Source organism: Vigna unguiculata, chromosome 8, assembly GCF_004118075.2.
Source record: "Vigna unguiculata cultivar IT97K-499-35 chromosome 8, ASM411807v1, whole genome shotgun sequence".
Classification (NCBI taxonomy): Eukaryota; Viridiplantae; Streptophyta; class Magnoliopsida; order Fabales; family Fabaceae; genus Vigna; species Vigna unguiculata.
In genome coordinates, this window is record NC_040286.1 from 26,463,877 (window position 1) to 26,477,659 (window position 13,783).

At 33.7% G+C, this 13,783-nt stretch overlaps 1 protein-coding gene across 1 annotated transcript; it reads right to left on the reverse strand.

Annotated features, from left to right (window-relative positions):
• Window positions 1-12,000: 12,000 nt before the first annotated feature.
• LOC114195509 (tyrosine-protein kinase BAZ1B-like) lies at window positions 12,001-13,269 on the reverse strand. Its single transcript, XM_028086004.1, has 2 exons — window positions 12,990-13,269; window positions 12,001-12,734 (listed from the first exon to the last, which is right to left on the reverse strand). The coding sequence occupies exons 1-2, from the start codon at window positions 13,106-13,108 to the stop codon at window positions 12,239-12,241; spliced, it is 615 nt and encodes a 204-aa protein (XP_027941805.1). The 5' UTR covers window positions 13,109-13,269; the 3' UTR covers window positions 12,001-12,238.
• Window positions 13,270-13,783: the final 514 nt, after the last annotated feature.

Here is a 13,783-nt window from a genome sequence, read left to right on the forward strand (position 1 = left end):
CACATTCATCACAATGAATTCCATCTTTTAAATTCATACTACCTGGCCACAACCAGGCTATTCGTGTTCTACATCTTCTAATGAATACTTCAAGATGACTTGCTGTCACACCTATCAACCACAACCGATAAAGCACATGCGAGAACCATTGCTACGGATCATACACCGTAACGCTAGGTGGAGTTCCCAAATGCGAACATAGTTCACAACGTCCCAAGACTACCAAACTCGTCAGCCAACTACTGAGGAGGGCAATCTATCTGGACCCATCCGTACTGGCCACAACCAGCACACTCACACCGACAACACTCGCCAACCCGAGCCACAACTCAAGGGTTCCTCGTGTTCATCCGCCATTCCGAGCCACAACTCAACAAATGCTATTTCGAGCCAGAACTCAAGGAATACCACATGCTTTAACCCCTATCCTAAGCCACAACTCAAAGGATACATTCCGAGCCACAACTCAAAGAACACCAGCAATCCCACCTTTGAAGCATCACCAAAAGCCTCGTAGATCACACTTACAAAATCAACAACACCAATACTACTGTAGTAAAATCGCCTGGCGGGGGACACGTACCGCCAAATGTTGCCCGCTTCCAAACCGCATGGAAGGTATGATGAGTCGAACCTTGGTTCACATTCAATAATTAAATTTTGGGAATTTAATATTATTTTTGCGTTTAAAATTCTATTTTATTGCATATTATATTATTAGATATTCTTGAGTTTAATAATGCAACAATAATTTAATTTAGGTCCTTAAGACTGCAAATAATGAATATTTTAATTCATAAATTAAGTCCCAAAATAGGAATTTTAGAGAGAAATAGTTCAGGTACTAAATGCACCCCTAATTCTCATGTTTACACCCCTTTTTCCAATTGGAATATCTATTTCTAAAATAAAACATTTCTGGAGCTAGCTGCACCCCCTATTTTCAGGTTTACACCCCCTTCTATATTTTAACTTTAAATTTCTGCTCTGCACCCCTTCTTTTCACTAAACTGCATCCATAATGTCACTTAAGATCTAATCCATCAGATTTCGCCACGTGGCAAGCCTTCACTTAATAAAATAGCCACTCGCAATTTGCCACATCATCAATCCTCCACTAACTCATATTACCAATCAAAACATGCCACCTCATCACTTTCTCTCTTTCTCTCTCTTTCACACAACCAAAATCCTAACCCTAATCTTCTTCTTCTCTCTCTTACGCACCAATCCATTCCGCAACCACCACCTCCGTTGCCGCCATGACCTCGTCCGACCACCGTAGCTCACGCCAGAATGCAGCCACCCGTCGCGCTCCTGCCAAACTGCAGCCACCACGTCGCGCTCGCGCCAGAATGCCGCCACCGTCGCGCTCCAATATCTCAAACCTGCCACTCCCGCGTCGTCGTGACTCCAGCCGCTGCGTCTTCTTCCTCGTGTCTCCATCACACCTCCATCTTCTGCAACTCTCGGGCCTACATCGCGCCACCATCACGCCTCCATCGCTGCACCATACTCGAGCTCCTCCATGCTTCCTCGCGTCAGAACAGCGTGCTCTTTCATTCACGTCGCTGGCAACCACCATTGTTGCGGCACTAGCGAGTCCTGCAGTAGCCAACGCGAGCTCCGTTGCGTCGTTCTCGCGCCTCCATCGAAGCCATGGAAACCACCACGGGTTCTCCATGGAAGCCACCACGAGTTCGTGCCTGCACCTGCGCCCTCGTCGCGCTCACGTCAAAACTGCGTCGACCCCGTTCACTCTCGCGTTGTCGTGGACGACATTGCTTCCATGGCAGCCAGCACATCGCACTCGCGCCTCCTGCATCCTCCACCATAATCTCGCCTGAACCACTCACGACAGCCAAACCCTAATGGGGAGAGAGACTTCCCTGACACGTGGCAGTCTCTCAATGGGCTGTCAAAAAGTCAAGACTAGTCAACCAGTCAATTCTGGGCAAGGCTTGGTCACAGTTGGTCAAACAGACTATGTGTCACTATTTTTGGCAGGTGGTTCCTATGTAGGAACCCTAATTGGCCTAGCAAGGAAAAGATAGTCGGGCGATAGTTCACCACCAACCAGACTAATTCTGGAAATTTCCCAGAATCACAAACTTTAAAAATGGAATATACAAATCATACGTAATCATACTAAATTCAGCATACTAATCAGAATTAAATTAATCAACGCATGAATTGCCCTATTTAGCATGCCATTCAAATTAAAAATAAAGGTAACGCGTAAAAGCTCCCCTAACCTTATTTCCTCAGCTTAAGCTTTGACACCGGAAGAATTCTCCCTTGATCACTAAGGACTCCCCTTGGTTCTTCTCAATCCGGCTCCAAAAACCTCATTCAAACCTCACTACTCTAACAAAATTCGTGCCCTATTTTCTGAGTGCAATTTTAGCCTTGCAAAACCCTTCTCCTAACCTAATTTTTGCCTTTTAAAGGTGCCTTAGGACTAGGTAATTACCAAAAACGAATTTAAGTTTTAATGGTAACGTTTATTATCATTCATTACTCCTTTATGGTCCGTTTTTCAGCCAACCCCATGCATCTAGGTTTTCCTTCAACTCTTCACATTCAAGCCAAAACTAAGTTTGGCAAAAATAAAGTTTAATTCGAGTTCTCAAAAGTTTGAACCCACCCCCCTTGCCAATGCTAAATCAATGCTAAACCACCAAGCCAATTCATGTTTCTTGTTAACTAATATAATTCAAGTATTATATTATTCCACTACATGATTAACATATATTTAAAACAATAACAAATAAATACACACAATTAGCATACATAGGACTCAAATCCAAGTCCTCTCACGCAATTAAAGTACTCTCGACCACTTGAGCTAGTACTTTTCCATGTCATAAAAATCAGAATTAACTACCATAAATATTCTTCCTACCCGCATTTATTAATTAATTAATTAAATTTCACGGGTCTTACATTCCCCCCACCTTAAAATTTTTCGTCCTCAAAAAAGAGAACATACTAGGAAAACAAAGGTGAGGGTAAGATTTCCTCATGATTAAACAACAAACATGAAAGTTGCACCAAGTTACCTGACTGTGTTGCCTCGGTGGTCGTCAAGGCAAAGACGCGCCCTGGTGCTCTGGGCCGATCTCCCACTAGTTTCTTAGCTAGCACAGCTCCAACTGGTTTCTTATTAGGACACTAGCGTGCAAAATGGCCAATTTGATCACAAACGTAGCACTTACCAGTGCTACTGCTCCCGCCTGAACTGCCAGAGGGTTTAGGACAGTCTCTCCTGAGATGTTCCCCGCCACAATTATAGCACTGTAGCTTCCTGGAAGAAGTCGGTGGTCTGCTGTAGGGTTTATTCTGTGATCTGGAGTCTGGAACAGTCTCTACTATCGAGCCACTTGGCTGGGCCCCATCTCCAGTTGCTCTTACATTGTATATTGAGACTCATAAGAAAAGAAATGGATCTTATGTCAATGAAGAGGCAAAGTCTATTGCAGTAAGTTTAGTTAAAGTATTTATAAATTCGTATAATTTTGCAGTATATTTTCACTTTGATTTTTATATACTACTACAATATTCTAATTTTTCAACTGTATTCTATGATTGAGAATTAGATAAATTTGAATGCAACAAACCTCTTTTTTTGATAAAATATTCAATGGTTAGATCACAAACAGGTTTATACAATTATTTACTGAATCTTTAAACAAGTTCTAAAATGATTAATGTTGGAAGAACTTACTGCACGAAAAGTATTCATTTTAAACAATTCTTTCAAGATCTAATGAGTATGTTGGATTATAATGGCAGTTGTCTTTTATTATAGTTTGCGAATGAAATGCAAAAGAAATCAATATTCATGTGTATTATATTTACAGGAGAAAATGACATAAGAAATGAGTCAAAGTGATAATTCTAATGAAATCTCAGCTTATGATTGTGTTAGTAAAGTGTTGGGAAAGGATCATGTACGTTGCTTAGGACTAAGAGGTCTTCATAATGTTGCATTTCAATCCACGACTAGATTTAGTAATGCAAGGCACAATTTCTCAAATTTTGGTTCAGCTGAAAGTTCTCAATTGAAAGAGGAAGTTATTAGTCTGAGGGAAAAGTTAGCAACTTCTGAAGAAAATTTAAAGACATTAAAAAGTTTCATGCTTGCATACATCCAAATGAAGGAAGGGCATATTCCTCATGAGTTGGGAGTCATGTTTGATAATGAGACTAATGTAATTGTAAGTGCTTTATAGTTTGTGTGTATAATTTAATATCTTGTGTATTCTTTTTAAATATGCTAGCATGATATGATTTTAAATTTTAATTTCACAGGATGAAGAGAGTGGCAAAGAAGTACCAACATCGCGTAGAGGATCATCACTTGATAGTAATTTTCATGAAGTTTGAACTATATGTTATGATATTCTAAGACTTAGTTAGATTAATTTGACATATCTCTTACATATGTTAGGATTTTTTCAATCCTTCACTCTGCACTTTATAATTTGTAATTTGCTTTGCAACATACTATTTCCTTGCTTACTGGCTACAGGTATATGGGATTTTGTAGTGTTGTTTGGTGTAATTAATGGTAGAGTTAATGAAAAATCTTAATCACTTTTTGTGGAGAAAAGAGAACATAATTTTGATTAGGCAGGTAAATATTTGTAAAGAGCATGTTGTCCAAGCTTCTTTCATTAACCATATCCATGTGGAAATTCTTTCACATGTATTTAATAATTTAATAAATAAGTAAATAGAGAATAGTATTTTATGTAATAAATGAGTAAATAATTTTTTTAAATAAAATAGATAAATGAAATATTGGTTAACATATGAATGAAAAACAATTACCAAATACTTTTAGAATATCAAAATTTTTAAAAATATTTTAAAAACAATTTATGGTTTTTAATTGTCAAAATATGATATATTTTGTAGTGGTTTTTAGCCGTATAAATACGATATATTTTGTGATAGTTTTTAACTGTCAAAATACGTTATATTTTGTGGCAGTTTTTAACCGTCAAAATATGATATATTTTGTAGCGGGGTTTGACCGTCAAAATATGATATATTTTATGGTGGTTTTTAACCGTCAAAATATAATAAAATATCATAAATTAAAAGTAAATTTTGTAGTAGTCTTTAACTGCTAGAAATTTCTTTTTTCTTTTTTGATAGCAATACCGACGGTTAATTTTTTTTTTGTCAAAAACTGTTTTTGACATGCGTAATTCTGACAATTTTTTAAACCGTTAAAAATTTTATTTGTGGCGGTTTTTAACCGCTAAAACTTGTAATTTTAATCGTCACAAATGTTCACTTTTTCTGTAGTGCAAGTTTCTCTAGGCTATCATGGCAAGATAGAATATGAGTATTCTTTAGACTTTAACACTCTTGGTTAAACAACAAAGTCTTACTTAAAATACATTGATTTCTAATATTAAGTATTGTTTAAAACACAATCACTTCTCGCTAAATAAGTGAATATTGTTTGAAACATAATAATCTCTGACTAAAATTGGGTATTGTTTGAGATGTAGTCACTTTTAACTAAAAGTATGTAGACTTAATTACTCGGATCATACCCAGTTTGGTTCCAAATTTCAAAATGGTACCCACTTTTAAGTTTGTCTCAATTTTGTACCCAAATTCGTAATGTGCATCAATGTGTACCCTCCGTTAAGTTTTTGCAAACGTCGTTAAGTACCTTGCCACGTGTCAGCCTCTGGTTTTTTTAATTTTTTTTGAATTTTTTATAAAAAAAATTGTCACGTGTCAAATTCTTTATGTGACACGTGGCATTGTCAGTGACACGTGACAAGGTATCTGCCAAGTGTCATTGTCTTAATTTCAACTTAGTTCTCATACATGTCTACTTATTTTAATTTAGTACCCATATATGTTTAATTATTTCAATTTAGTACCCGCTCTATTTGATTCAATTTTGTCCGAATATTTTTTACAAAATAGAGAAATATTGTGTCTCCCTTAAGACCAAATTTATTATTTATATAAATGTTATATTTATATTTGTTATTAAAAATGACTTGTAAAATTAAGTATTGAAATTTATATTAAAGTTAATAGTAAAAGTCATGAATAACAAATTTACCAAAACTTTGTTATTCATGAGTATAACAAATATTAATGTAACAAAATATAAATATGTTATTCATGATTTTTACCATTAACTTTAATATAAATTTCAATACTTAATTTTATAAGTCATTTTTAGTAACAAATATCAATATATTAAAAGAGATACAATATTTTTATATTTTTAAAATATTTAAACAAAATTCAAACAAATATAACAGGAACTAAATTGAAACAAATAAAGGGTACTAAATTGAAACAAATAGACACATGTGGAGACTAAATTGAAATCAAGACAATGACACTTGGCAAGTACCTTGCCACGTAGTGGTACTTGCCACGTGTCACTGGCAATGCCACGTGTCACATTAAAGATTTGACACGTGGCAATTTTTTAAGAAATTTTAAAAAAAAAATCAAAAAAAAAAATCAAAAAAAAATCAGAGGATGACACGTGACAAGGTACTTTACGGAGTTTGCAAAAACTTAACGGAAATACTACATTGATGCATATTACGAATTTTGGTACTAAATTGAGACAAACTTAAAAGTGGATACCATTTTAAAATTTTGAAAACAAATTGGGTATGATCCGAGTAATTAAGCCAAGTATGTATTATTTGAAATACTACTCCTAAAGATTGAATATTGAATTAGTGTGAACATATCCATCTATTTTGTCTAAATAAACTAAAATCGAATTAGTTCATAAATATATAGGTAAGCCTATTTTTAATAACAAATATTTAAAAAAAAATTAATAGTATTCTATTAAAACTTGTACCTATGTTAGAGTTTATATGTAAAACCACGAATTAAAAATATATGATAAATTTAATTTATGTAATTTCAATTTTAAAAATTAAATATTTGATTTAATTTTTTAAGAACATATTCTCTTTTAAATCAAGTGAAAATCAATTAATATCCCCGTTATGTAGAATCGAGCAAAAGTTTTGACCATTTAAAACATAGTCAAATTGGAAACGGCATAGTTTTTCGTGTGCCATCGTGATGTACCTCATGTTGGTTCTAATTAGGATATGGATGCGTTTTGTTAATTTTGGGCCTTTCTGAAATTCTGAATTCGGCCTAACTTGGACTTCGATTTTGTTTTTCTTTAAATGATATATTTTTAGCTTCTTCCAAATATAAAACTAAACCATGTGCTGCTGCTGATAGAAATCTTTTCAAATAATTGAGCGTGTGGTTAAGAAAGAAGCTATATTGAAAGTGATTAATTATATTTTCTTAAAGAATTATTTTGTTATATATATATATATATATATATATATATATATATATATATATAGATATAGATAGATATATATGAGATTAATTTCAAAGATTCAAATGAAAAAAAAATCAAAGATGTATTGGAGTTTTTCTTAATTTCACTACGGTATTGAGATCAAATTTTAAGAGTATAAAAATTAAAGACACTACCAAAGGAAGAGAAATTACAAACGTAGTTTTAAGAGTTCAAATGTCTTAAGTAAAGGTTTGAGTTTGAAATTTTTGCTAGAACTAGAAACCCACTAAAAAAATAGTTAAACAAGGTCTTTATTTTATTAACAAATAAATATAAATATTTGGTACTAACACCATGTTGTCATAAATTGGAAAATAAAGTTCTTAGAAGTGAAATGCTTATTTTAAATCCTCCAATAAAGGCAAGACAAGTATATATTACGTGTTATAGAAACATGCAATATTTGTATTGGTTTGTTATGTTACGCCAGAAGAAAGTGCCTCCTGTATTTGAAATCAAACATTAACAAAATTGTTGTTAACATAAAACAAGAGTTCAAGTGAGAATTACTAAAGAAAAAGCTTCATTTTGGCATGACAGTTAGGAAAGGGATGTGCGTGTGATTGAGTTTGTGTACACTACACATTTATAATAAACAGCTGCACAAAAATTTTAACCCTCGGATTCTTGTTTGTACGTTAGCAAGAAATGCGTATTAATGGCTTCTTCATACATCCAATACTAAACTTCCATCATCAAAATGTTGGATTGAGGCTCGAAAACGTGAATTACGAGAAAATTTTAAACATTATTCCTTTGACTTTACTAACCATTCATGCATGGATCCATTCCAAGTTCCAACTAATTAACTCGTTTAAGGTAGCAGCACCACATCTCTCCATGGATGCACTGTGTTGTGGATCAAAGTAGGAAGTATATTTATATGTCCGTTGAGATAATATCGTGTCCTAAGCAACAAGGAACTATCACTGATGCAAAAATACGATTTGATGTCGCTTAATATGTTTCACTTGTAAAAAAAAACAAAGTCTATAATGATGCGTGATATGTTTGAAAATATATACACAACTATAGACAATAGTTTAAGGATAACCAAAGTCTATATCCTGACCGCATGAGTATAGGCTTCAGTCCTTTAAATAACCCAAATCTATAATAACACAATCGGTAGCAGATCTTGACTACAAAATTTGGAGGGACCAAAATAATATAATTATTTAATTATTAAATTGGATCATTAGTATAATGTTTTAAAAAATAACTCATCAAACTGAACAATTTGATCATTGGTACAATACTTTAAAATATGTGAAGAAGTAAAATCTATCTTGTTTTCATCTTCACAAACTTCTCTTCTATCACTTTTAAAGGATGAATCTATGGTTTTATTCTTCATCAATATACTTTTAAAAAAAATATTAAAAAACAATTTATCATAATCTAATGAGAAATTGAGAGTCGTAATTATTAAAAGAAAAATATATTATAATCAAGTCACAAAATCGGTTTGAAAAAACACATAATACATTATTTTTTCTTCTATATTCATTAAGAAATGAATATACAAAGTTCATGAAATAAAAAATAATATTAATAACTATTAAACTAATAGTTCATTATTAAGTGAGACAAGACACTTACCTTCTTTTTAAGGAAGGAAGATAACAAATGATAAATGAGAGCAAAAGTAATGAGTTTGTGTCTAACTTCTTTTTTTCTTCAAAAACAAAAAGAAAACATATGAGGTTGAAAGATGAGTACAAGTTTGTGAAAACCTAAAAAGACAATGAGAAATAAAATAAAAAATATTTTAATAAATATTTATTTTAATTACTATTTTGATTTTTGTTTCCAAAAATGTAAGTTGGTCATCAAGTTGATTTAGTCTCAATTTGGTTATGATTTTTTAGTCGAAATTTGATATATTTTGACAAAAACAGAGACAAAAAAATAATTAAACCTAAATATTTTTACTCTTTATTATATTAAATTTTATATTTTATTATTTATTATGCTTTATAAAAAATTAAAAAGACACCATTTAAATTTCTATCAATTTTTAAAATACATTACTTATAATTTAAAAAAAAAAATATATATATATATATATATATAATTAAAAAAATAAAAAATATATACATAATTAAGAAAAAAGCAAAAATATTTTGGGGGGGCCAAGGCCCCTCCCTGCTCCATATATAATCCGCCACTGAATACAATGAAATTTTGAAAATATTTGTACAACTATAGGCTTGGCTTGAAGCCTATAGTTGTACACATATTTTCAAAAATATCACCATATTTTTAAAAGGCTTTACTAAATGTCAAAGTATAAACAATTCTAGGTTAATCGAAGCAAACCGAAGTTTATACTTATTTGCATAGGATAAATTTGTGAACTTTTACAACTTGTAAAATGTCATCTTTAATAGTACTGTTGAATTATTCTCTTCCGTCACAACAAGTTCGTGTTTTCCACCATTATAACCTTCATTGAGGTTCGTTTTTCTCTTCAATATTGATTATCTTCCTTCCCATTTCTCATTTATCTCTTCCTTTTATCCTTGTTTTTCTCTTCCTGCTCCTAACGCTTTTTATCTTCTCATTTTGGTCTCGCCATTGCATTTTGGTGGTCATTGTCATCTTTTCGCGTTGGGGTGTCAAACCATTACAAATTCGTGTTGATCTTGATCTATTGCATTTGGGGCTTCAAAACATTGTTGTTGTCTTGGTTATTGGTTTGCGTTTGAGTGGTTGGTCATGATCTCTCTTGTTCTTATGTTCGCTCTTGTTCTTGCTCGCATTTGATTGAAGCCTATTGTTTTTTTTACCTATCGCTTTCTGCTTTGATTGTCTTATCGACCAAAGTCTAATCTTGAAATATAGGCTTCAATTAGGTACCGAAACCTAAACTTTCTTTTTTACCTCGTTTAGACATGTTTCAATTGTATAACTGAATTATAAATAATGAAAAAACCGGTGCCATACAAAATGTGTTTGTATTGAGGACAAATTATCCTTCTCGCACCGGTTATAACTTGTGAGTCGATGCTTTTGGTGTAGCAAGGCATAATAAACCTTAGTTGTTTCATTATTCCGTGAATAAAAAAGGTTCACAATTACCTTATAAATACTTCTATGTAGTACAAGTTCAATAATGAATTGTGTGCAATAATAGTATGCCTTTTGCCTTTCTAACATTCTCCTTATATAAAATTCCTCCTCGAGCAGCGCCAGAGAATAATGTTACATGCACTCATCCAATTAGGGTCCTTTAATTCCATTTTAAGATGTATTATTCATCAACAACTGTGTCTTGCAATGTGAACCAACGTGCGTGCCAATTTTTAATTGCTCCAAATTGCACATTAAAGTTCATATATAACAACCTGTGTGACGTTAATATTTATAAGCCAATTGCGTCCCAATTTCAAAAGGAAAAAGAAAAAAATTACGCAAAGAAAGTCGTAAATCATACTTGGATCAATCACATCCAAGGAAAATGTTTTTTCTTTTTCTAATTTTAGCCTTAGCCAGCATTAACAGAAAGTGATTGGCTTGTATGGCATGGCATCAAGTTTCCACAATGCACTTTACAAGTCAACTTATTCTAATGAATCATTTTCGTCGTAATTAGGCTTTAAAACAAACCATCTTTTCCATATTTTCCTAGGAATCTATTTGCGTTTGGAAAACCATATTCAAAGGGCAGAAAAATATTCTCCTGGGAAAGCAAATCCCTGTCCACTATCCAGGATTTTAGGTCTCTTGTAGCCATTGGTGTTAACCTTCACACAATATGTGATGAGGGATTTCCCACGATTATGTTAGGGTTAAATTTTCACATTACTTTAAAATAGTAAGATATTGATATATAAATAAGGAAAATAATTTTCTAAGAACTTAAAAGATACAACTTCAGATTATAAAATAATTCAATTGTCAAAATATCATTGTCCTAAATAGAAAACTTCTTGTGTCTCCTCTCAAAAAAAACTTCACAATTCGTGCGATTAATCATTCAATGATTCATGTTTTATCTCTATAATCTAACTCAAAGTATATATTTCAGATATGAACATGTATCCTAGGATGTTCATCCGTTCAACGGTGCTTATTCATGAGTGCATGGATGCAAGAAACTCATTTCCATGTGCAGTTGACCCCATTGTCAAGCTTTGTCTGGTACTGTGTGTTAATTGATTCTTTGTGAAGGACCAAACCCCACTTCAAAGCGTGTGCCGATGTTACCAAGAAATTTCTAGCAAACTTTTGGAAACGCTCTCTCCAATCCATAGACTTTTAGCATGCAAGACGCGTGACTATCATCACTCACTTAACGGTTAAGGACTTCAACCTCAAGAGTCTTCTCTATCTCTCTCAATCACCTTAATCTCATTCACATCAAATTTGAAAAAACAAAACGCTAATTAAGCATCATGTTTTGCGGCACTGTGGAAAAAGGGTGTCTCATTTTCTGCTACAACCAAGATCTAAACCTAAAACTAAGCAAATTATCAACTCTTAACAGCTTTTATATATGTAATACACAGTTAATTATGCAATTAGAACACTCTTCTTCAAACGGCATTGAGCTGAATTCAGATATTCTGAAAATGGAAAAAGGGAATGACAACTGTGAGTCTAAGCTCTAAAACAAACACGTTTTGCTCATTCATTAGTTCACCATTGTGCTGTACATGTATTGGGACAAAACTTCGAAGCAAAAAACGCAAAAGGCACCAAAACCCATGACCTTCTTTTTCTTTGTTGTGTACTGAATACTGATTCATCATCTCTTACATAACTCTCTCCAATCTAAGCCTTGTTGTTATTATTATTATTATTATTATTATTATTATTATCATTTGTTCGTTTATTTTAACTAGAAACTTCTTCCAAAAGCTTGTACCTTCTGACCTTATTCCTGAAGACCTGTTTGGTGGCACCACTCGAATTTGCGATATCTTCTGACCTGGTCCTCCTCAGTCTCTCTTCCAAGGCACCGGTGGTGACGATTCTCTTGCGGGTTGAAACCAGAACCGGTGAAGATTTTTGCGGTGATGTGGATGCTGACGGTGATCTTGATGACTCCGGTGACTTGGGTTTCTTAATGGGTTTCTGAATTTGGAGATGAAGGATTCCACTCCCTTTAACTCCCTTCTTGGACCCAATGTTTTTAGCACCGTTGTTGTTGCTGTTGTTGGTGGTGCCACCATTCTTGATTCTCTTGATCCTGCTCTCACCATCGTTGTTCCGAATTGACGAGGAGGAATTCGAAGAATTGGTTGACTTCTCTTTCGTGTCCTCTCTCTGACTCAAACACCAATTGCAGGTTCCGACAGACTCTGCCTCGGGGTACAGATTGCTGCAGTATCTGCAAAATTACAGAAACACGAGTGTTGATTCATTTCGAAACAATCAGATTAAAACACATACCCAGATGAAAAACAAGTGAGTCGTGATTCCGTCATACAAATATACAAATGGGTTTAATCTATAAGGCTAGTTTTGTTGAGATATGAAATAAAAATTCAAACTTTTTATAGAAGAAGTGTGTCAGTATAGTATACGACAGTGTCTGTGGTTGTTGTTGAAGTTGAAGATATATTATGTAGCCAACCCAACCCACCTGTGCTGAGATCTGAATTGGCAGACTTTGCATTGAAAAAGCTGATCAGAGAAACCAAGATCCCCACACATGCAACACTCTGTATTGGGTTCAGAGAGAGATGTTCCTTTGGTTGTCATGTTTTTTCATTGAGAGAGAGAGAGAGAGAAGAAATTGATAATTGAGGAATGAATAGGTATGGGTGTATGCCACAGAAGAAAAGGCGAAGAGACCCACAAATGACAAAACCAAGTCCGTATAAATAAAAGACATGGACTAAGTTTCCGTGTGACCGTGTTTGAGAAGCTTGGGTTGTATTTATATGTATATTTTAAATGAGGCAATTTCGTGTTGAGGTAGGAAAGGAAAATTAATTAATAATGGAGGCTGTTTCAGGAATGGCAAGGGGATAGATAGAGACATTCTTTAAAAATTAAATAATTTAAAGAATATAATTTGAATTAATTGATTTGTGGGTTGGTCCAGATAGACCCCATGAATGTGATATAATTGGAAAAGGGAGGGTCATGGTCATGGCCTAAGAGCCTCACCTGGCCTAGTCATAGACTCGTGAGGGAATGGTAGACGAGGACTTGTAATGCCAAAATGGAACATTGGTTGGTTAGGCCAAAAAGGCTAAGCACAATTAAGAGGAACCTTATCTAACACAATCAACTCACCATGCTTTCCCCTTCCACATTCAGAGAACTACATAATTTCTCTACTTTTTTTTTATTTTTTTTCTTCATAATGGGATTTTTATTTTCTACGTCTTTTATTATTAAGAGATGCCGAGAGATACGATGGGAAAATAC